Source organism: Sander lucioperca, chromosome 5 (assembly GCF_008315115.2).
Source record: "Sander lucioperca isolate FBNREF2018 chromosome 5, SLUC_FBN_1.2, whole genome shotgun sequence".
Lineage (NCBI taxonomy): Eukaryota > Metazoa > Chordata > Actinopteri > Perciformes > Percidae > Sander > Sander lucioperca.
Window position 1 is genome coordinate 6,390,846 of NC_050177.1, and position 23,094 is coordinate 6,413,939.

The following is a 23,094-nucleotide window of genomic DNA, read 5'->3' on the forward strand; positions in this document are numbered from 1 at the left end:
ACAGAAGTCCTTTGTTTCATTTAAATTTGTTATTTAAAGTTATTCAAATGTAGCTTTTAAAAAGGAAATAAAGGAGTTAAATGTGCTGTATTCATCTTGAACCATTTAAAGATATGTGACGTCCTATCATCTAAAACACCTGAAACAGAAAGTACATTTAAAATAACATGTAAGTCTAATTGTAGGTGCTTATACCCACTGAGTATAAGCTAGTAAGCTAGTTTTCAAGTCAGTTAATATAATTATTATTATTATCATTTTACCATTTTGTTGTCTGCTTAATGCATCTCACACACGCCCTAAAAAACCTGTGTAGCAAATAACATTTATACTATCCATATTTGACTAATGTTGAATCTTTTGCTTTAATATTTTATGTTGCTTTTGGTAACAAAAAAAGAGAACTTGTGTCAACATCTTTCAAGGTTTTCTCTTGTGTCTCATGCCTTAAAAAATACTCCTGCTGCCTGTGTATGTTCTTTAATTTCTCCCCATTATACGGCTTGGATCAGATAAGCATAGAAACAGGTTGTGCAACTGAGAGATGAGTGTGACATGAGAAGCATGAGTAAAAAGCTAAAAAAAAAAGTGTCTCAGGCATGTCACAGCACAATCCCCTCAATTTGTACAATTCTTTTTTTTGGACATTCAAATATAGTTAACATCTCCCATTATGTCTGCTTTACCCATGCAAACATTGCGCCTTTAATTCACAATAAAACTGTAGGTAAAATATATAATACAAGATACTGTATTATATAACTGTATTTCATTGTCATAGTGCAGGCGCTTGTGTCATCTAGAAAGACTCATTTTATATATTCTATATCATGGGTTCACGCAAAAGAAATTTTGAGCTGAGTAACTCTTTTACTGGGACTTATCTTATCTATCTCTGTGTGTTGCAGTTTGCCCCATCACTGAGTGTCTTAGAGGACGAGTAGTTTGAGGAGAAGATCCAAAATTCTTGTAACTTTTCTGCTGGCCACATCCTGTTCAAACACATCACTCCGCTCGTATATCCTCCTATGTCTGTCCTCGCAGCCTGCTTTTATTCTTTCTTGCTCAACAGACTCTTTCACATTTCAGTCTTCTCCCACATACACACACCTCCCCTCATTCTGGCCCCATTCTCTTTTTTTTTTAATTTTTTTTTTAGCTCTGCTCTCCTGTTCCCCTTCTCCTTTACCTGTCCCTCGCTTTCCTAAGCCCTCTGTTCCCCTAATGGGCACCATATCAGACAGCAGTGCCACATTCCCTTCATCGTCACTGAGAACCTCCCTCCACCCCTAACCGCCTCGCCAACGCCAACATCAACACGATCCAATGGAGACAAAAGATATGATGCTGACGAGCATGTTGACAATGGATGAAAGAGAGAATGAGGGCGAGAGGGAGAAAGAAAGAGAGGAGGTTGGGGGAGAAGCGGAGGGAACACAGCAGGAACATAGTAGACCAATGCTGGCTGATGGTCTTGCAGAGAGAGGACCCAAGAGCCTGATCTCCGGGTCTGGACAGCAGGTGTCAAATGGCTTCACCACATCCACTCCTCAAAGCCCTAGGGAGGGACCGGGGAGCGCAGCTTTTTCTGGAGGTACATCCTCTGTGCCTGGAGGAGGCACCGGGTCATCAGTGCCGCTGGGAGGCCTCAGGACTCTGGTGGTCCAACAAACCAGCTTGGAGAGGCCCAGAGAAACCTGGAGCAAGAAGATGGACTTCTTGCTCTCTGTGATCGGCTATGCTGTGGACCTGGGAAATGTCTGGCGCTTCCCTTACATCTGCTACCAAAATGGAGGAGGTGAGGAGGCAAAATATGTTTAAAGGGTGAAGAGAAAGATAAGGAGTGGGTGGAGATCAGTGTACATGAGATCCCGGGCTAGAGTAAACAGAAAATTAGACTATCTCTGGTACAGCATCATTTCTGCAAAACAAACAGCTAAATGAGAAGGGTGTAGACCTGTATAAGGAATGCTGCAGTTAACATATTTGTTGATGAATAGCACTCGATTCAGCTCATTTTTTGCACAGTCTAAGGTACAAAAAGGGATGTTCATGTGTTCACAAAGTCTCACTGACCTGTCTGTGCTCTGTTACTACACAATCCTCACCAAGCGGCAAACAGGGCCTCCCTTTCCACTTTTATTGAATTTGCAATAATAAAATCTTTGCAATTTCCTGTGTTCTGTGTGTGTCTCACGGAGCGAGGTAGAGATGGCGACTGGGAGACACTTGATAGAGGCAACCGTATTAATTGTGGTTTTTATGAGAACGCCTTCAGTCTCTTTCTCCTTGCTTAATAACCTGTTTCCCAGGCAGCTGCTCAATCAACCCTTATCTTTGCTTTCATGTCACAAAGGCACGGGATACACATTGACCCACCCACATAAACAAATGCACACATGCACATAAAGTAAGTTGATAATCAGATAGAAAGAAAGAAAAAGACAGAGAGTAATGTGTTATAAAACTCGGCACGTTAGTTTTGGACAGTTCAAAGATCTGGCTGCCATCCTGCTGCTTCTCAGTGTTTGGCCTTCTAAGTCTACCTTCCTCACTTTTATATTTTCCTTCTTTAGCAGCCAACATCGCAGTAGTCCTAATTTGTCATTGTATAATTTAAACATAATGACCCTCTTACTGTGTGTTTCCACATAATAAGTAGAGAGTTATATGAAACTAGGCAAGCATGCACTGTTGTTTTTGAATGGACTAAGGTTATGTAAATGATAGGGTACTTACAATATTTAATGATTTTTACAGAGTGCTTTTTAATGTTCTTGGTTGGGAGTTATTCAGAGGCCTACTGAGATTACAGATGAAGTGTGAACGAGTAGCATTTCCCAGGAGTGTAATTGAGTTTTTACTGTTCGTCCATAACTTATTTCCCTCTCACTTTCCCAACTGTTTTCATCCTCTCCACATCATTGCCTACATCTTTAGCTTCCCTCTTCCCTTACTTGTACCTAACTCCTGTTTCCAACCCTTCAATCTCCCTCTCTTACCCACAAATGTATTCCGTCCTTGTGTCTCTGCCCAGGTGCCTTTTTGCTGCCCTACCTGTTGATGGCGGTGTTTGGAGGTGTCCCTCTCTTCTACATGGAGCTGGCTCTTGGTCAGTTCCACCGCAGTGGCTGCATCTCCATCTGGAAACACATCTGCCCCATCTTCAAAGGTAACAGGAGTGGAGAGAAAACAGAACACACAGAGAAAGGAGTTAGTAGCAATAGCTTGGATTAAAAGGTAAGAAGAGTACATGAAAGAACAGCGCTCACTAACAGGAAAACTGGCAATGCTAGAAGAAAAAAAGACAGAGAAGGACAGCATCAAGCCAGCAGAGCCTGAGAGACAGCTCATTTAACCTCCTTGTCCCCTTCAGTACCATTCCCTTGAAGAGCATCCCTAGCATCTTGTACATCGAATGAGATATTCTGAGTCTCTGTTATGGAAATTGTCACATTTCCATGCCAAATGCCAGATGCCCAGACATGTGATAGTATGTTGGCTGTTGTTGTTTGGAAATGTCACCCACTTACCCAATAGCAACTTGAATTAGCTTAAAAACACCACTGATGTCTCTTCAAGGAGTGACTGACTGGTGTCGCATACTACACAAAATATTTGTTTTCTTAATAAAAACTTAGATGGGAAGTTTATGATTAAGATTTTTCTTATCTCTTTTACTTTTGTACTAACAATCAGTTTTCCCACTCAACCAGGGATCGGCTTTGCCATTTGCATCATAGCCCTCTACATATCCTTCTACTACAACACCATCATGGCCTGGGCCTTGTACTATCTACTGTCATCGTTCCAGCCCACCCTGCCCTGGACCACCTGCACCAACAGCTGGAACACAGCTAACTGTAACCGTTATATGTCCACCGACCACAATGTGTCGTGGTCCAACTCCTCCACCTCCCCCGCCGAGGAGTTCTATACGTAAGTGCATGTAAGTCGGATGTACGTAGAGGTGTAGGGGGAGAGCTACACAGGAGGGAGACGTCAAGTGCAGGAGGGAGGATGACTTCCAGAGAGCGATTACAGGGTTGGTTCTGGTGTTTAAGTGCCCTGGCAGATTTACCACCATCCCGCTATCCAAAATCCACTTGGATCACTGCGTGTGAAGACATATCAGGATGAAGTTAACCGAATTTCCTAATACTGTAGGAATCACTGATCTCATCTGAGACGGTCAGAAATACAGAAGTGATACAGGAGTAACATACCATGCGAAAAACAAAATACGACATAACCTCACACATAATATTTACTGTGTGACAGTTAACTAAGGATACAAATAAAATTCAAAGCTGATGATTTGTACCAGAGGAACACCTGTGGAATAGTTAATATCAAAGGTAGACTTTAGGTCAATCAGGAAAGACAACACAAGTTAGCCAGAATGCTTTATTTAATTGACTTTATTTGATAGACTTTGGCATTGACTCTGTCGATTAGATTTATGGGGATAGAGCTCTATAAATAGCAGTCGATTGGAGCTCCTCCTAGGGAGCCATAAACGGGGCCTTGACAACAGTGGTGCTGGGGTGGTGGAGGAGTGAACTTGAGAAGCTGTATATGTAAACTAGACTCTCATGACAGCAATGAGATAAAACAGATAAGGTGTTAAAAATGATAATTGTCTTCCTGTGCTAAAAGCTTCTTTTGATATTCGTATTACAAAGCTGCATTATTGGCATATGAAATATATGGTTATAACTAGTTTTATAGAAAACCTGAAGAGGATAGAATATACCAACATGAATGTCCACATAATTAAGGGTCAGTCAAGTCACTTAGAATAGTCACTTTTATGAAATGTTACAAGTAATACATGAAATTCCTTAGTATTATTAACTTTGTTGTGAAACACATGTTTGAAAGTTGCCAAGTGTGATTCCATTTTCACTTCTATTGATTAGCAAATTATTGTTCTCAGTCTCACTCTAATTTAGCATGCCTAAATTTGAACTAGCCCTTAAGTTTAAGAAGCAGGTGGAGGACGAGAGAGCAAGAGAGAGAGAGAGAGACAGAAAGAGCTGTTCATTCCTTAAATCCCCCAGATACAAATATGCTCTTTTATTTAAAAAAAAAAACATTTTTTAAATGAAATTCAAACTGATTATTTATATTATTCTAAGTTTAATCAATGCTGCTTTCACATGCTGCTTTCACGGTAATTAACTCAAGTCACTCAACTCAGTCAAGTTGGGTATTAATGTTACTGTAACCTAAAACCTCCTTCTTATTCCTGACTGCTTTTTTGGCTCAGACTTATCAGCTTCTCACTCGACCGTGTCTGTCTGTCCACTGAGACAGATTCAGGGTTTATCCGTAGTTGACTTTTCCTAATACAGATTTTAAAGTAACAAATTCCGCAACTCAGTCTGGCGCCAGAATTTCCTGTTTTCAACATAAATCAAGTCTCTGTTTTATCGTACGAGCTTTGTGTGCTTAACCTGTGACCAGATGTTAACCTCACTGTTCATTTCAACCTCCTACTTTTTTTTCTCACTTTTGCTTGTTTAAACTGCTATAAAGTCATTCAAGGCTCTCTCACATACTTTTAGTCTAGTCTCCTTATAGTTTCTCTTCTGTGAACTTTCATTACTGCCAATTTAATCTATATGTATCATGTTTGTGTGTATATTTGTCATTCTTCTCATATTGCACAAAGAGGTTATACCCCTATATTTTCCCCCTGTGTCCTGTTTATTACCCTCTGACCTCCCCATACCTTTATTATTCTCCTCTTCTTTGTACCTTTTCTTACCTTCTAATTTTTTTTTGCTGTTCCTCTCTTTCTGCCATATATCTTTCCTTCCATGCTCTATCCATTTCCTCTGCTTTCCAAACTTTCCAACATCCCTTCTATCCACCCCTATCTTTGTATTCTCACATTGTCTTATCTTCTCTGTCACTTCTTATTATTCTGCACATTCTTCTCCTGCCCTTGTACCGTCTTCCTTCCCCTGCTCTCTTCCACTTTTCCTTGATTTTTATGACTCCCTACATCTCCTGCCGTTTCCTCTTATGTCATCTCTCTATAAGCAATCGCCTTGACTACTCTCTTTGCACCCCCTTCATTCTCACCTCTCAATCCCAACATCCCTCCTGCCTCGTTTCCTCCCTCCAGTCGCCAGGTGTTGCAGGTCCACCTCTCCCCAGGTCTGCACCAGCTGGGCTCTGTCAGCTGGCAGCTGGCCCTCTGCCTGCTCTTCATCTTCACCATCATCTACTTCAGCATCTGGAAAGGAGTCAAGACGTCTGGAAAGGTAACTGATGGGGCGCCTGCATGGCTAATGGGGGTGTCAGTTAGAGTGGATGGATGGATGGGGTGATAGAGTCTGAGAGGCAGAGAAAAAGATGGTTGCACTGCTGTCATCTCTTAACCCTCAGTATCATTCATCATTATGATAAGAAAAGTTGGTTAGAATAGCAGTCAAAAAGTGATTATTGAGTATGACCGGATAATAGCTGCTGTGATTGACTAGACATAAGAGTTTATCAACAGAAAAGTGAATAGTTTTTCCTCTTGTCTGCATTAGGTAGTTTGGGTGACTGCTACCTTTCCCTACCTGGTCCTGCTGGTGTTGCTCATCCGTGGGGCCACTCTGCCAGGGGCCTGGAGGGGCGTGGTTTTCTATCTCAAACCTGATTGGGAGAAACTGCTAAGCACCACAGTAAGTCAGTAGTGCAATCTAGCAAGGCTGGCTTTGATCTCTCGGTTTGATATTTTGGTGTTGGTATCATCTTTGTACAAACTTCTTGTCTTGACATCTGGACATTGTTCAACCTCACACTCTCTCAGGTGTGGATTGATGCAGCAGCTCAGATCTTCTTCTCACTGGGTCCAGGGTTCGGCGTGCTCCTTGCCTTTGCCAGCTACAACCCGTTTCACAACAACTGCTACAAGTGAGAACTTTTCTTTTACACACATTTCATTGTATATTTCATACTACAATGAAACCTACCTGCTTAACGAGCTAAATGCTACCTCAGGGGCTTTTCCACCTTCACCAAAAAAAGAAGAAGAAATCCTTTAACGTTTTTAATCTAACATCCATCTATACAGGTGGAATAATAACCTGCCTAGAGCACAAAGGTTGCAGAAGCTCAAAGATGAATATGTGACATTCTCCCTAACTCTGTCGTCTCCCTGCCACCCAAACCTCTCTTTTCTCCATCTCAGAGATGCTTTGATCACCAGCTCTGTGAACTGTCTGACTAGCTTTCTGTCTGGCTTCGTCATCTTTACCGTGTTGGGCTACATAGCTGAGATGAGGCACCTGGATGTGGATGCTGTGGCCAAGGATGCTGGTAGAAAAACAACTCACCAACACAATTCCTAATATATATATATATAATTCTTTACTCAGCCTCACATTGTTGGGAAAAACCCCAATGCATTCTAGATTGAATTTATCTAAATGTTACATAGGACAGCCTTTGTCATCATATGAGCACAAAGTGTTCATTTAACCTGCCTCTCTTTCTCCTCTCCAGGTCCCAGTCTGCTGTTCATCGTTTATGCAGAAGCCATAGCAAATATGCCTGGTGCTACTTTCTTTGCCATCATCTTCTTCCTCATGATCATTATGCTGGGTCTGGATAGCACGGTTAGTTTGTTGATTACTCATTTCAGTCTCATTCAGTGAAAAGGTTAAGACACTCAAGTCAGTGTTCTGTTTGTTAAATGTTCTTTGTATCCTCACATGTTCCTCTCTCCTTGTTTTAATCTACCTGATTCTTTTGTTGGCTCTTGTGTGCACTTTCAAACCTAGATACAGAGGTTTCATGTTTGCCTTGTCATATAGGCAAATGCCTTGTTCTGTTTGACTTGTATCTGCCTGATGTACTCGTTGCTCCGTAAATGTGTCAGGTATTATTTGTCCTTGCTGTTCCATTTTGGATAACAGTCAGCGAAAACAATGTGATAGGACTTTCATATCACTGTTGTGTGGTGATCTTGTCTCCATAAGCCTGTGTTTATCTGCTCTGAGGCAGCCAGCTGGAGAGACCAGCAAGACTGTTATCACGTACTAATAATCAGTGTGGAATCAGCATCGGGGTTGCTATGCTCCTTGATTTTATTATTGAGGATATTAATGCAAAACTTGTCGCTGTGCTCATATTTATGTTGGAACGGCTTCACTTTAGTATCTTTATTTATTTGTTGCCATTGTTCAAAGGATAGGATACAGAAGGCACCTTTGGGTGGATGAACTGCGGATTGTCAAAAGAGTGTCATACTAATGCTGGATTGACTTGATCAAATAACTGATTAGCAACACGTAACATAGATTCTTATATTCTTAAAGCTCTTAGCCAAGGGTGTATGTACAGCATAATGTTTCAAGATAGGTTTTCTTCTCCTTTCTTTATCTTCTGCCTCTTTTTTCATTCTGCACCCTCTGATGAGTCCTTCTCTGCTTATTTCCATCTTCCTTCACATCCTTGATGTACTCCTCTCTCCAGTTTGCGGGGTTGGAGGGGGTGATCACCGCTATGCTAGATGAGTTCCCCCATGTCCTGTCTAAGAGACGAGAGCAGTTTGTCCTAGGCCTGGTGTGCGTTTGCTACCTCGGGGCTCTCTCCACGCTCACATATGTAAGTAAAATAATCACATTACACACACACTTACAATCAAAATGGCATATATTATAAAAACATCATGCACAATTCACTTAGATTTGAAAATACCTCTAATATCACAGATAAATCTATTTATTCCACCTGACTGACTAAAAAGCTGTATTGTGATCCTCTGCGACTAATAAGAAACTTTAATTCAAGACTTCATTTAATGCCCATAATTTCTCACATCCTCAATTTCCATTCAAATGTTTTTTTTACTGCTGTATTTTAAGTAATGTGATGGATCACACTTAACAATTAGCTCAGATTAAAGTAATCTGTTAATCTACAACCATAAACAACATTCTCTAATCATTGTCAGCATTTTCAAATAAAGCCTCTTGCATAAGAGTAATTTGTGAATAACTTTACAGAAATCACTCTCTCTCTCTCTCTCTCTCTCTCTCTGTCTCTCTCTCTCTCTCTCTCTCTCTCTCTCTCTCTCTCTCTCTCTCTCTCTCTCTCGCTCTCATCTTGTCTGCTGTGTCAGGGAGGAGCGTTTGTGGTGAAGCTGTTTGAGGAGTATGCTACAGGCCCTGCAGTCATCACTGTGGTCCTGCTTGAAGTCATAGCCGTTTCCTGGTTCTACGGCAAGTTTGAGTGATGTTGATTGTGATGATGATGGTGACATGTTTGGTACCTTATTGTGAATGACAGCAAAACTTTGTTGGAAAGAGAGACACAATACTGTATTGATATTTGTTGTTGAGCACAGATTGTGAACTTCTGATGCTGATTTATTACAATACTGTAATTTCTCTGTGTCTGTGTAGTTTCAGTCACAGATACATGAGAGAAAATGGATAAAGTTGCACTCCTAGTATTTGGGGCTTTGTAGATAGATAGATAGATAGATAGATAGATAGATAGATAGATAACTTTATTTATCCAGCATGTTGTCATGGCAACCACCAGCATGCAGTTATTACATCAGGCAAGCCAATCACAAGTGAGAGGAGAAGGAATCAAACTTAAAAAGGAGGGATACAAATACAAATAAATCAGTGTGCCGATGTGCTGCAATAGCAGGGAGGCGTAGACAACCTAGACAAGGTCATTGGCACGTACAGCTGCAAGGCAAGGCAGCTTTATTTGTATAGCACATTTCAGCAACAAGGCAATTCAAAGTGCTTTACATAAAACATTAAAGAGTAGTTAAAAAATGATTTTAAAAAATTAAAACATTAAAGAGCAGTTAAAAACAATTAAAAAGATAAAAGATGAGAATAAAATTTACAGTGCAGTATAAGAACAAGTTAACTGAGTCCAACTCGGGCATCCCAGGGGACTTATGTTTTCTGTTGCAACTCAGGTTCCAAACCTGTCCTCCCAGAGGGCTTTATCAGTTCCAAACTGGACTTTCTTGCCACCCATCTTGGCGTGGAAAAAGTAAATTTATTTTAAAATATAGTCGTCACTATAAGTCTTAGTTTCTTTCTTGGAAAAACCTTCGCAAAAACCCTTTCGGCTGAAATTCACACTTTTTGTTATTAGTGGTCTTATTTCAACCGTAAATCCCTTTTATATTCGTAAAAGGTTGTTTCTTATTAAACCCACACAATGCAATCTGGAATAATGATGACAAAAATGTAGTCGCAAAATGAAAAACAGATAGAATACGAAAATAAGAGTTACGGTGCAGTATAAGAAATTAAGAAATGAACAATCCACCTATCTTGGCGAGGAAAAAGTACTTTCATTTTAAAATATAGTCGTCACTATAAGTTTTAGTTTCTTTCTTGGAAAAACCTTCGCAAAAAACCTTTTTGTTGAAATTCACACTTTTTGTCATTAGTCATTAGGTCTTATTTCAACCGTAAATCCCTTTTATATTCGTAAAAGGTTGTTTCTTATTAAACCCACACAATGCAATCAGTTACAATGCGGTATAAGAAATGAAGAAATGAACAATTATTTAAAGAAAGGCAACTTCAAAAAGAAAAGTCTTCAGCCTTGATTTAAAAGAGTTAAAGAGTAAAAGAGTTGCAGCAGACCTGCAGTTTTCTGGAAGTTTGTTCCAGATATGTGGAGCATAAAAACTGAACGCTGCTTCTCCCTGTTTAGTTCTGACTCTGGGGATAAGCAGATCTGTCCCAGACGACCTGAGAGGTCTGGGTGGGTCATAGTGTAGCAGCAGATCAGAAATGTATTGTGGCCTTAAACCGTTTAATGATTTATAAACCAGCAAAAGTATTTTGAAATAAATTATTTGAGGCACTGGAAGCCAGTGTAAAGACTTCAGAACTGGAGTGATGTGATCCACTCTCTTGGTCTTAGTGAGGACTCGAGCAGCAGCGTTCTGAATCAGCTGCGGCTGTCTGATTGATTTTTTAGGTAGACCTATACAGACACCGTTACAATAGTCAAGTCTACTGAAGATAAAAGCATGGTCAAGTATTTCCAAATCCAGCTGAGACATAAGTCCTTTAACCCTTGAGATATTCTTAAGGTGATAATAGGCTGACTTTGTAATTGTCTTAAAGGACAATTCCGGCGCAAAACAAACCTAGGGGTTATTAACAGATGTGTACCCACTCTGTCACTCTCTGGGACATGTTTTCATGCTAATCGAATGAGTTTTTAGCTTGAAAGACGCTAGCGTGGACCGCTGATTAGCTTGCAACGCTAGTATTCGGGGCACAGGGAACGTAAAAACAAATCGCTATTTATACCACTAAAAAGGCTCAAAATATCACCAAACTTCAACGGTAGCATAATGAGGGTCCCTAAATGTTAACCGAAGCATTGAGAACTTTGTAAGTGTACAGACAGTTTATTGAAAGGATAGATTATAAATTCAATTCAAGTTCATGTTTACATGCCGCCACCGTCTTGGAAGCCAGTCATGACTTACAGCTGGCGATGCAAACTAAAATCAAAAGCAATTTTCTCAATATATCTGAAATAATCACACTCTGCATAACTTGTCTAGTGTACTTACTCAATGGATAACTGTCCATCTGGTCCCTCTGGTCTGGGTCGCTGAAAAAAGTACAAGTACAGCCCTGTTTATCAGAAAGGGGAAATCTTCAGACTGTACAAAACACTGCGTCTCTTGGGCATCGCAACGCAACAGGTCCCACTCCTTGCAACACAGACACTCCTGTTCGGTGGCCATAGCTTCACAATGTCCGCAGGTACACCATCAGTAGTCCTGAAGTACGAGGCTGTGTTGCGGCATTGACTACTGGTAGCTCTCTCTCTCTCGTAGCCCTTTCACAGAGCTCCCGCAGCTCTTCGTTCAATAAACTGTACACTTACAAAGTTGTCAATGCTTCGGTTAACATTTTCGGACCCTCATTATGCTACCGTTAAAGTTGGGTGATATTTTGAGCCTTTTTAGTGGTATAAATAGCGATTTGTTTATACGTTCCCTGTGCCCCGAATACTAGCGTTGTAAGCTAATCGGCGGTCCGCGCTAGTGTCTTTCAAGCTAAAAACTCATTTGATTAGCATGAAAACATGTCCCAGAGAGCGACAGAGTGGGTACACATCTGTTAATAACCCCTAGGTTTGTTTTGCGCCGGAATTGTCCTTTAATGTGGCTGTTCTGACATTCAGATCTGAGTCCATGACTACACCCAGATTTCTGGCTTTGTCTGTTGTTTTTAACATTGTCGTATGAAGCTGAGCGCTGACTGTTAATCGCTCCTCTTTTTCTCCAAAAACAACCACCTCAGTTTTTTCTTCATTTAATTTAAGAAAGTTCTGGCACATCCAGTCGTTAATTTGTTCAATGCACTTAGGGCATTTTCACACCTGAAAGTCCGAACCAAGGTCCGGACCAAGGTTCATGTTTTTGTTACATTGTATACATTTGATAAGGTAAGTTTTGATTTCACGCTGCAGTTATGCAAGCGCACTAAAGATCTATACGTGACAAAACTACGTCCTGCTGTCATCACATACGTGAGCTGCGTCTCCAGATACTTATAATTTGATTGGTTTGTAGACGGGCTTCCCCGTCCTCTCGTATCTTCTCTCTGTGTCGGAGTTTTTTCAGTTGACTGCTGCTCTCCCATACGGCCGCGGCTCTTTTTGTTTTGTTGTGATGTTGAGAAGCAAGACACTGGAACTTTCTGGAGAATTTATTCAGAGACAAACGGAAACCTACACTGTACATTTACTACCACTTAACAAATAAAATGCTGATGTATTCTCAGCTCTGATAGCCGACAGCTGTCTGCTCTGAGCGCATTCACCGTCACTCTCACTCTCTCATGTAGCCTACACACTAAGCACCGAGCTATTCCTTAAAGGAGCTTCCCCAGTCTTGTAACACAAGGAGAGCCTGCCAGAGCTTCTTCTATTTGGTCCGAAAGTCCGAACCATCCAAAAAATGCTTTCACACTGTAAACATGGTTCAGTTTGGTCCGGACCAAGACCACCTCTTTTGGTCGGACCAAAATTTGGTCTTTTGATCCGGACGTGGTCCGGGGGAGGTTTCACACCTGTAATTTTGGTTCGGATCAAACTGAAAAGTCCGAAAGTCCGGACCAAATGAGGTATGTGTGAAAACGCCCTTAGTCAGTTTTTGTATTGGATTATAGTCCCCTGGTGATAAGGTTATGTAAATTTGTGTGTCGTCCGTATAACTATGGTAACTTATTTTGTTGTTTTCCATAATCTAAGCCAGTGGAAGCATGTAGATGTTAAACAGAAGAGGGCCCAGAATGGAGCCTTGGGGAACTCTGCATGTCATATTTGTTTGCTCAGATACATAATTACTTATAGCTGCAGAAAAGGAAAGGAAACATCCTCAACGTGAACCTGCTTAGGCTTTCAGCTAAAATTGCAATAAGAAGCAGTGTTTGATATGCACCAGACTGAAATCCATTCTGTTTTGAATGTGTGGCTAACCGTTTTGCCAGCAGCATGTTAGCATTTGAACAAAGTGCTGTGTGTCCACAGTGTGTGCAGACTGTGTTACAGTTTTGCTTGAGGCCTCTTGGAGGAGCAACACTTAAGGATGTTATTAGACTAGCTTCTTACACCTACAGATAACAGTAAACCGATGGTGGATTGAGTTACATGGGCACTGTTAGGTTTTAGTTTGTGATCTCCCTGCAGGGGAAATGGCCTCTAACATGTTCCATTTGAGCTTCAACTTTACTCTGCAAACAAACGTGTATTGGGAATTGCACCCTTCTTGTGTCCTGCTTGAAAAACTTGTCACTCATCGTGATTATGTCGACCTGGAATTGCCTCCAGCCTGAAAATAAACAGCAAGACATTTGCTATTAAAATGTGAAAAGGTGAAGTGAAAAACATGCCGTTGTTACTTGCATCTATTCTGAATAAAACCAAAGGATGTAGCCAATGGCCAAGCGTGACTTTGCGGACACCGCTTCACTTGGAAGCTTACTGTGCCTCATGTGAAAGTCTGTTTGCCTCCCTAAGTACATTGTTAGAAAGGGCACAACATTGTACATTTTTCTGCATTTCGTCAGTTGGATCCCCAACTCTGAGTCTGTGCATTCTATCCAAAACACACTAATGTAAAAACGTCAGAAGGGCTTTTTTTAAGAGCCTCAAAGAAGGATGAATATTTCAAAAAGTATTAATGTGATTTGAAAGTTGAATACTACCCTAACATTTTAAAGTTTGAATAGAGGTTCTCGAAAATTCTGAATAACCAAACACAAACTCCTCCTCCTATCATGGAGACTCTTTACTGTAGGCCGTGTTGTCCTCTCTTTTCAGGACATGTCAAACAACAGATTTACTGTTAGCCAGTGTTATTCGGATGTGCACCAAGTAGTAGGCACACTGTCAAAAATTCTTGCGGAATTTTCTAGTTAATCTGTACTGTTGAAGTAATGGAGACTAATAGTGGTCATCTAATAGGGACAGATGAGTTACAGAGTTTAATGACAGTAGGCAGGAATGATTTCCTGTAGCGTTCCTTTGAGCAGCGGGGTTGAAGTAATTGTAGTGATTGTGTGTGTGTGTGTGTGTGTGTGTGTGTGTGTGTGTGTGTGTGTGTGTGTGCGTGTGTGTGTGTGTTTGTTTGACACAGGTACCAACCGTTTCTGTAATGACATCCAGCTCATGCTTGGTTTCTACCCGGGCTTGTTCTGGAGGGTCTGCTGGGTGGCCATCTGCCCCTGCTTTCTGCTGGTAAGGCCTGTGTACAGTATTTACACATACAGATACAGTAGTCATTAACTTACTAGCTTTCAAAATAGTTTAGTCATTTATTATCCTGATGTTTGATTCTTGTTATATCTGACCTCTGCTTTTCTTCCCATTCCTGTGTGCAGTTTATCGTCATCAGTTTCCTGGCCTTCCCTCCAGAGGTCAAGTTGTTCCAATACCACTTCCCGCCATGGACCACTGTCCTGGGCTACTGCATTGGGGTGTCATCATTCATCTGTGTGCCTGCTTATATGGTCTACCACTTGCTCAATGCCAAGGGAACATTCAAACAGGTACAGCATTTCCTTTCTTTTCCTTTATAGTCAATGTCAAGTGTATCTTCTAAATTGTTTCCCTCATTCTCCCCACATGTCCTCTTGCTCTGTCCTTCTCCTTCTCACCCATACCTCAGCTTGACCTTTGTTCTTTTACTGACATCTCTCCAACAACAGGGATTGTCTCTGTTCCGTTGCTTTCCATGCACCGTCAGGGTCTACCCTCTGCAGTGAACACATGACTGGAGATCAGGATCAAAGGATCACAGAGGAGGCACAGGCCAGAGATTAAAGCCAAGCCAAAACCATGAAAAAAGCCATGACAACTTCAAGGCTCCATAGACGATACAGATGATACACACACATGCATACTCGTAGAGCATTACCCGATGACACACACCTAACACTCACCACTCACTCATAACCACATCCACAAGCACATTCTGCAACTCATGTGTCGGTTGTCACGTTGCCAGATTTGAGGATAAAGGTTAAACTAAAGCAGACCAGGCTTGTTTCATCAACAGTGCTTTAGCATCGGAGCACCCTGCATAAAAATCTAAGTGTAGCCAAGTCAGTATCATTGATAAAACTACACTTAAAAACTTGATTATACAGGTTTTAGATATCTGTATGTTATATTTTGTTGTTTATTGAGCTTGGGATCTTTAATTATTGCTCCTTTGGGGCCATACCTAAAATGTTAAGTTGTTTATTTGCTTTTTGTAATATATTTTGAGCTTGTACCTTGCATAATAAACACAAATACACAATGTTTTCATCATAATAATAATTACTATCGTGTAATGTCCCATTGTTAGAGTTGACAGAAGGTAGGAGGACATCAAAGAGGCTGGTAGACAGACATCTTTGGCTGTTGTCCAGTATTGACACTGCTGCCAGAGCACACAATGACACTGACACACACTGTCATCACACGAGAGTCGTGCTTTTGTGTGCATGTGAGTGTGACAGAAGACAGTTTCATTGTAACTTATGGGGACAGATGAGGCTGAGTGAGGTCAAAATGTCAGTGGATTTTTTGTGTGTTTGTTGTGTGGCTCGTCTGTAACGTCTGTTCACTCTCCTGAAAACTCACTTTAGATGTGGGTGCCATTATTGATCTTCCAAATTCTGTAATGGTTTTGAACAAGTCAGGAGTGTTTGAGATTAGAATCAAAAACATTAGTCGATCAACAAAAATAAACGTCTGCAACGCTTTTGATAATCGTTTAAGTCATGTTTTGCCGATGTAATGCCGGGTTCAGACCACAAGCCGTCTGACTAGTCGTCTGACTGACTTTCTTTGGGTTTGGTCTGACAAAACAAGACATTTAAGAATGTCAACTTAAGCTTTTGAAAATTGCAATTTACATTTCCTGCTATTTTTGGACATGTTATGGACCAAAATGATGAATCAACTATTTAAATATAGAATTGGCAGATAAATTGATAATGAAAGTTGCAGCCCTATATGAGATAGTTATGTAGATATGTTTGGACATTAAATAGTCTCATACTGAAACAATGCATACTGTACAAATTTGGTACAACTTAAATACACCATCAATCCTTGAATATTTGATTTTACTTCATATATCTTTACATGGATTATGGCTCCTGTCTGTAACATACCTGACACAGACTAAGTCAATCACAACCTGCTGCAATAAAAGTAGTTAATATATTTACTTTCTACTTTTTTCTGTCTCTCATCTTTTCCCTCTGTCTCTTTCTCTTTATTCGCAGCGTCTCTTAAAGAGTATCACTCCAGAGCCCAGCGGTGAACAACACAGAGACTTCATTGTCACCAACGCAGTCTGACCAAACCCTGACCAAAAGAAGGTGCCAGTCTAGCAACATACAGTGCTCTTTTCTGGACAAACTGCAAAACCACAGGACAAGGGGGCTACCTATCACCGCCTTTGCCTCTTTTTCATACATCTCCTAAACTTGTTTTTTAGCTGTCTGACACCAAGATTTAGAAATAGTGGTGGAGTTCGGTGGAGCCAGGCTGCAGTAGCTTTATTTAGCCCTGTTTGGTGTGGTTCCTTATGCTGGTTCAGTTTTTAAGGAGTTATCTGGTATCTTTCCTCTCTCTATTTGTCTACTCACAGGTGTCACCTAAGCCATTTAGTGACCAACTTTTCTTCAGGTTATACAGTTGTAACAAATATTTTATACAATTATAGAAAGTATGATACAATATCTGTCTATGTAGACAATAAACTGGAGATACTGCACATTGAAATCAGTTGGAGAAGGCCAGAAATATACATTCCAATCTTTTCAGTCTTTATGGTTGCATTTTCATATTATGCTGTTACGTTATGCATTCCAATATGTAGCAAAATTCAGGTATCTGTTACTAAAGCCAAATATATGATAACTGCTCTGTTCATATTTCTAAAGATGTTTCAATATTGTAGCTGTCGTTATGTTGTGTTGACTGTCAGCCTGTGTTTATTTGTTGGCATCTTGGGCGAGCAACGGATTTGCAATGAATTCCCTACACTGTGAAGCACACTGGTGTCTGATAGTGAATGTGTGTGACTCTGTGTGTGTGTGTGTGTGTGTGTGTGTGTGTGTGTGTGTGTGTGTGTGTGTGTGTTCTTGTTTAATTACATTTGTGGGGTCCAAAATCCGGGAATACAGTATACTTGTGGGGTCCGGACAGCCTTGTGGGGCCAAAATGCTGGACCCCACAAGGTTAAAGGACTGTTTGAGGGTTAAGACTTGGTTTTAGGATTAGGGTTAGAATTAGTTTATGGTTAGGGTGAGGGTAAGTTAAGGTTAGGCATTTAGTTGTGATGGTTAAGGTTAGGGTAAGGGGCTAGGGAATGCATTATGTCAATGACGGGTCCCCACAAAAATAGTGAGACGCACTATGTGTGTGTGTGTGTGTGTGTGTGTGTGTGTGTTTTAAAAAACAAAAAAGACTGTTATAATGTCCAGTGGGGAAATGGATCAAAGACAGAACCAACCAAGTGTATTCATTCTATAACTGCAATATAAAATGTGTATTTATTTTATAATGTATCATTGCTGTCATTTTGACCTCACACACAAACATTACATGTGACATCACAATGACATAGTGATAATGGTCCTTGTTTAATCACAGTGACATTCTGCACTCTCTTATCATACTGCTCAACTGTCATTAATACAAACCAAATATGGATCACAGCTAATAACATTATTAATGGTATCGTCTGAAAATCATCATCACTGCTCTTTACTTTCTACCAAAACATTGTGTGTTTGTGTGTATATGCACATGTGCCTGTGTGTGTGTGTGTGTGTGTGCGTGTGTGTGTGCGTGTGTGTGTGTGTGTGTGTGTGTGTGTGTGTGTGTGTGTATATTTCTGAGAGTGTATGTAGGAGTAGGAGTGAATATGGCGAGTACTGTACATTTACATGTGTATTTACTAGTCAGTCTGGTATTGGTGTAATCTATCCTGTGAATACCTGTCTCCTCTCTCCATGGATGTGTGTGTGTGTGTGTGTGTGTGTGCGCACCTTGATTAGTGTGTTGGTACACGTATGGGTGGTTGTGCAAAAAGGATTAGAGGTGTTCAGGCTCTTTACGTATGTATGTGTGCATGCCGTGATGTATGTGTATACCGTACTTCAAGTGTGAGTGTGTGTGTGTGTGTGTGTGTGTGTGTGTGTGTGTGTGTGTGTGTGTGTGTGTGTGTGTGTATGTGTATGTATGTGTGTGTCTGTAATGTGATGTCATGTCTTGTTAACTGCCAAAATATCCAATGAAGGAAGTAAACTCCCTCTTGCCTCTCTCTCGTACATCTCTAGCTTATGTAAGTTCTATGTATGTCAATAAAAGACTGTATTGAAAAATACACCTGTATAGAATAAAGATGTATAAATATATGGGGAAAAAAAGATAATAAATATATATGGAAATAAATAACCTGTCATCTGTTATTTTATGTTTGTCAGTCCTGTCATTTACACAATTTGAGACATTTGTTTTATTTATTGTATCCTTTAAAAGTTCGATAAACTATTTTATTTATTTTTCTTTAATAATCACAATAAACCAAGGTGAATACATGACAAGGAGCATAACATACTTGTCAATTATGTACAGGAAAGCAAACATCTTCATTTAACAGATCCAAAAACAGACACAGGACACTATGAAATATATTTAATGTAAAATTTAGATAGATCCAAAACTGAAAGGAAATACAGTTTGGATCAAGGGAGTATAATCACCACTGTGCAATAAAACACTTCACCAATGTCCTCCTGAGAAAAAGCATAACTGAAAATTTCTGTCATTATTGGTATTGCTTTACCAGTTTTGTAGTGAGTCTTTCATTTATTAATTTAAATATATATTTTGTGAATTACATTTATTTAGTTGTCATATTACAGCAAACCAAGGAGAATAAACTAATAAAAATACATAAAAAAACAACCAAAGATTTGCAAGCAATTTGTCATAGTAAGTTCTTAAACATTAAGTGAAAGGGGACACCTATGTCATTAATAATAATCTACAGACCAACAGTGTAGATGTTGAGAAAAACATGTGTAGCCTACACATACAGTATATACAAGGCCTAAATTGATGCTGTAACAGTAATGGCCAGTCGATCAAATGATCTAAACAGGAAAATAAATAACAGCCCATAACATCTAAAATCACCAATAGCCAGACTGATAGAGGATTCTACATAGCCACATAACATACTTTAACATTTTTAATAAAGATTCCTCAACTGCATCCAAGACATGCTCAGGCAGGACTTTCCACTATCAAAAAAAATTAAATAAACTATGTAATGGTGACACCGTCTCCAAACAACCCCCAAACAATGTTTGGCATTTTTGCACCGACAGCTCTAGTCATATATTATGTAACTGCAACAGACCCCCAGTCTGCTCAGTCTTGGCAATCAGTGGCAGCTCTTTAAAGGGTCCGTTTAATTGATTTCCCATTGCTTAGTATCTGCCTATGCAAATATGTTTATTTCTGTCATTTATTCTTTGTCTTTTAAATCTCAAAACCTCAGAAACTATCAAAATGACTAGATACCACAAATTGAATGTGTATTTTGTTGTGATTTGGGACCCGTTTTAACTCCGAACTTGTAAAATACGGATGCTTGGGCAGTGGCTGTCAGCGTCAGAAACAACGCAAAAAGCACCTTTGAGCATGTGTGTAGAGCGCTCCCGGCAGAGCAGCAGCTACATGGTGCTTGAAGATGACAGGAGACAGGGTTTGTGTCCCCCGTGTCACTTTTCCTAAACCCAACTGTCGCTTTCTTCTTTTCCTAAACCCAACTGTCCCGCTCTTGTCCCGCGTGTCACGGAAACGTTCCTTTTATAAGCCCACCCACGATCTTTTCCTTAACCTAACTGCGTCAAAAGTGATGCCAGTAGCCCTGACCAAGCGCATTTAGATAAAGCGCGTTTTAGATAACGCTAAAGGAGACTTTTAGCGTCAATAGCAACGCCAAAGGCAACTGACCAGGCGTCAATATTTTACGCGATGGGAGTGAGAATGTGTTGGAACTAACCCTTTAAATCTCTTGCTTTTTACACTTTGCTCTGCCAACAACAGAAGCCAGCTGAATCTGTTGGATGATCTGCAAAAAAAAAAAAAAAACTTGACTGAATGCTTTTAATACTGCTCCAGACTGCATTGGTGTACTACTAATGCCATATACCTCTGCTCGGCCCCTCAGGTCCTCTGAACAAGGCCTGCTACTTACTTACTTACTAAAAGGTTCTGTGCTTGAGCCATGTGCTCTATTTTGAGTAGTGTTTGTTTTAATGTATTTATTTATTTTGCCTGTGAAGCACTTTGTGACTCTGTCTGTGATAAGTGCTATATAAATACACTTTACTTACTTACCTACTTACAAGTGATGCCTCTAGTTGTTCTGTTGAAATGTTTGTGTTGTACTCGTCTTTTGTTCTTTTAACCTTTTTATTTTATGTAAAGCACTTTGTAATCTAGGTTTGGAAAGGTGCAATAGAAAGATAACTAACTTAATGAAGTGGTAAAATGTTGAACTTCAACACAATCAACACAGGATCAGGTTCTCTCTCAAGTGACAATGCTGTGACAAAGCTGGCACTGTAGGGCTCCTTGTGAAGTTTCTCTGTGTGTCACTGTTAACTGATACTGAGTTTATAGAGGTAAACAACTCTGTTAGCCATTTTTAGTGACTGCATCATGAACTGCTCTGGCTGTATTATGACTCAACTGATTTAAAAGCAGGCTTACACAACAGCATGAGGTGAGTATCATCTTGATCAGAAAGCATGTGTTGCATTGAGCCACTTTAAATGTGGGCTATTCCAACCTGTCAGGACAATCATTGTTTCTCTGTCAACCCAAGTGTGTCTGCATCTGTGTGTGTGTGTGTGTGTGTGTGTGTGTGTGTGTGTGTGTGTGTGGGTGTGTGTGTGTGTGTGTGTGTGTGTGTGTGTGTGTGTGTGTGTGTGTGTGTGTGTGTGTGCGTGCGTGCGTGTGTGTGTGTGTGTGGGTGTCTGTGATTGTGTGTGTGTGTGTGTCTGTGTGTGTGTCTGTGTGTGCACAACACAATGGTTCCTTGTCATCACTGATTAATCCCATGACTAAAATCTGCAATCAGCAGCTTCAGCAAACAGTCTTGTCATGCACACACACACACACACACACACACACACACACACACACACACACACACACACACACACACACTAGAGAACGAGGTAAAATAAAAATCATGAGGGTTTGATTTCAGTATTGCTGGGAGAATGATCTCCAGCTCAACGGGTTGTAGCCAATGTGCAACAGATGTGCAGTCATGCCTTATGTAGCCACTTCATACAGTATATCCTGAGGTAGTAAGAAGAAACTTTTAGAGTCATTTTTTTCAGTTGTTCTATCAGCAGTTCTATCTGCCAGGTTTGAAATGAAATTCAGAGTGGACATTTTTTGGGTTAAATTGCACCCTCCCTGAATGTGCAGATAATCATGTGCGCATCCACACGCTGAGCCAGGAGTTTCTCCTATATGTGTGAGTGTGCGTGCTTTATTGTGGCAATTTCCTCTGAGCTCCCTTCCCCTGACTGATGGACACATCCTGTGTTCTGTGTCTTGCCTTATCGCTGCAGATCTATATTAAACAGTGCAGCACAGCCATCGTATCCCTCCACCTCTGCTGTACCTGTCATCTCGGCTTCTACCTAGCTGCCTGCCTGCCATCCTCTCTTACTATCAGGTGTCTATCAAGACCTGCAGCTCATTTCATCTCTTTTTTCCAGCTCTCATTTCTTTGTATTTTTTTCGTTCTTATATTAATTTGTGCAAGCCAACCCAGGCTGTGTTGGTGTGTGCATGTATGTGCCTACTCTCCATCTCAAACATGACAATTGCTGTCATTTTGAGACATCCCTCATGGGTTTTTTAGCCTTCTGCACTGTGATAACCCTTCATACTTCCTCACAGCAGCTCACTTTGACTCTCCACTTTCCATAAGCAGCTGAGTTTGACATTATTTCAACTCTCTTTCTGTCAGTTCTCGATATAAATATGTAAAATCCTGGCATTTACCTCTCTAACTTGCGCCAACTGTCCTCTCCCTGTCTCTCTATTTTTTTCCTTTTACCCAGACTCTACTGATTCCCTGATACTGCCGCTGCCTCTCAAGAACAGGAAATGAAACTCTTTTTTTTCCTCTGATCTGTCGCTCCCACCCTTTATCACTTAGAAACCTTGAATCCCAGCAATGGCTGTCTCTCACTCCCCTAATGAACTCATTTTGCGAGGGAGAATACCATCTTATCTCTGCAGAGTAGGCCCTCTTCTCTCTCTCTCTCTCTCTCTCTCTCTCTCTCTCTCTCTCTCTCTCTCTCTCTCTCTCTCTCATTTCTCTCTTCTCCCTTCATATAATTGTTGCCAAGATACACTGAGAGGTCCTTGATCTGTTGTCTTCTCATTACAGGTGAGATGAGAAAGACGAGGAGAGAGTAAATAGATCTTTAATACTAACTCTGACATGCTTTGTCTCCATTATTAATG

The 23,094-nt window shown here is 40.5% G+C and overlaps 1 protein-coding gene and 1 long non-coding RNA gene across 3 annotated transcripts in view; one reads left to right on the forward strand and one right to left on the reverse strand.

Annotated features, from left to right (window-relative positions):
• LOC116046556 overlaps positions 1-319 on the reverse strand; it is a 29,250-nt gene extending 28,931 nt beyond the window's left edge. The window contains exon 1 of the long non-coding RNA XR_004104164.1: positions 309-319. This is a non-coding gene — a long non-coding RNA (uncharacterized LOC116046556). The remainder of the gene's footprint in view (positions 1-308) is intronic.
• slc6a4a (solute carrier family 6 member 4a) overlaps positions 1-17,659 on the forward strand; it is a 25,052-nt gene extending 7,393 nt beyond the window's left edge. For both annotated transcript variants that reach the window (XM_036001366.1, XM_036001365.1), the window contains exons 2-16: positions 909-1,009; positions 1,054-1,065; positions 1,142-1,798; positions 3,038-3,172; positions 3,717-3,939; positions 6,137-6,275; positions 6,549-6,683; positions 6,812-6,915; positions 7,193-7,320; positions 7,507-7,619; positions 8,479-8,610; positions 9,128-9,227; positions 14,657-14,757; positions 14,901-15,068; positions 16,800-17,659. In XM_036001366.1, the coding sequence (XP_035857259.1) occupies positions 1,327-1,798; positions 3,038-3,172; positions 3,717-3,939; positions 6,137-6,275; positions 6,549-6,683; positions 6,812-6,915; positions 7,193-7,320; positions 7,507-7,619; positions 8,479-8,610; positions 9,128-9,227; positions 14,657-14,757; positions 14,901-15,068; positions 16,800-16,874 (2,025 nt within the window). In that variant the 5' untranslated portion in view covers positions 909-1,009; positions 1,054-1,065; positions 1,142-1,326 and the 3' untranslated portion in view covers positions 16,875-17,659. The remainder of the gene's footprint in view (positions 1-908; positions 1,010-1,053; positions 1,066-1,141; positions 1,799-3,037; positions 3,173-3,716; positions 3,940-6,136; positions 6,276-6,548; positions 6,684-6,811; positions 6,916-7,192; positions 7,321-7,506; positions 7,620-8,478; positions 8,611-9,127; positions 9,228-14,656; positions 14,758-14,900; positions 15,069-16,799) is intronic.
• Positions 17,660-23,094: the final 5,435 nt, after the last annotated feature.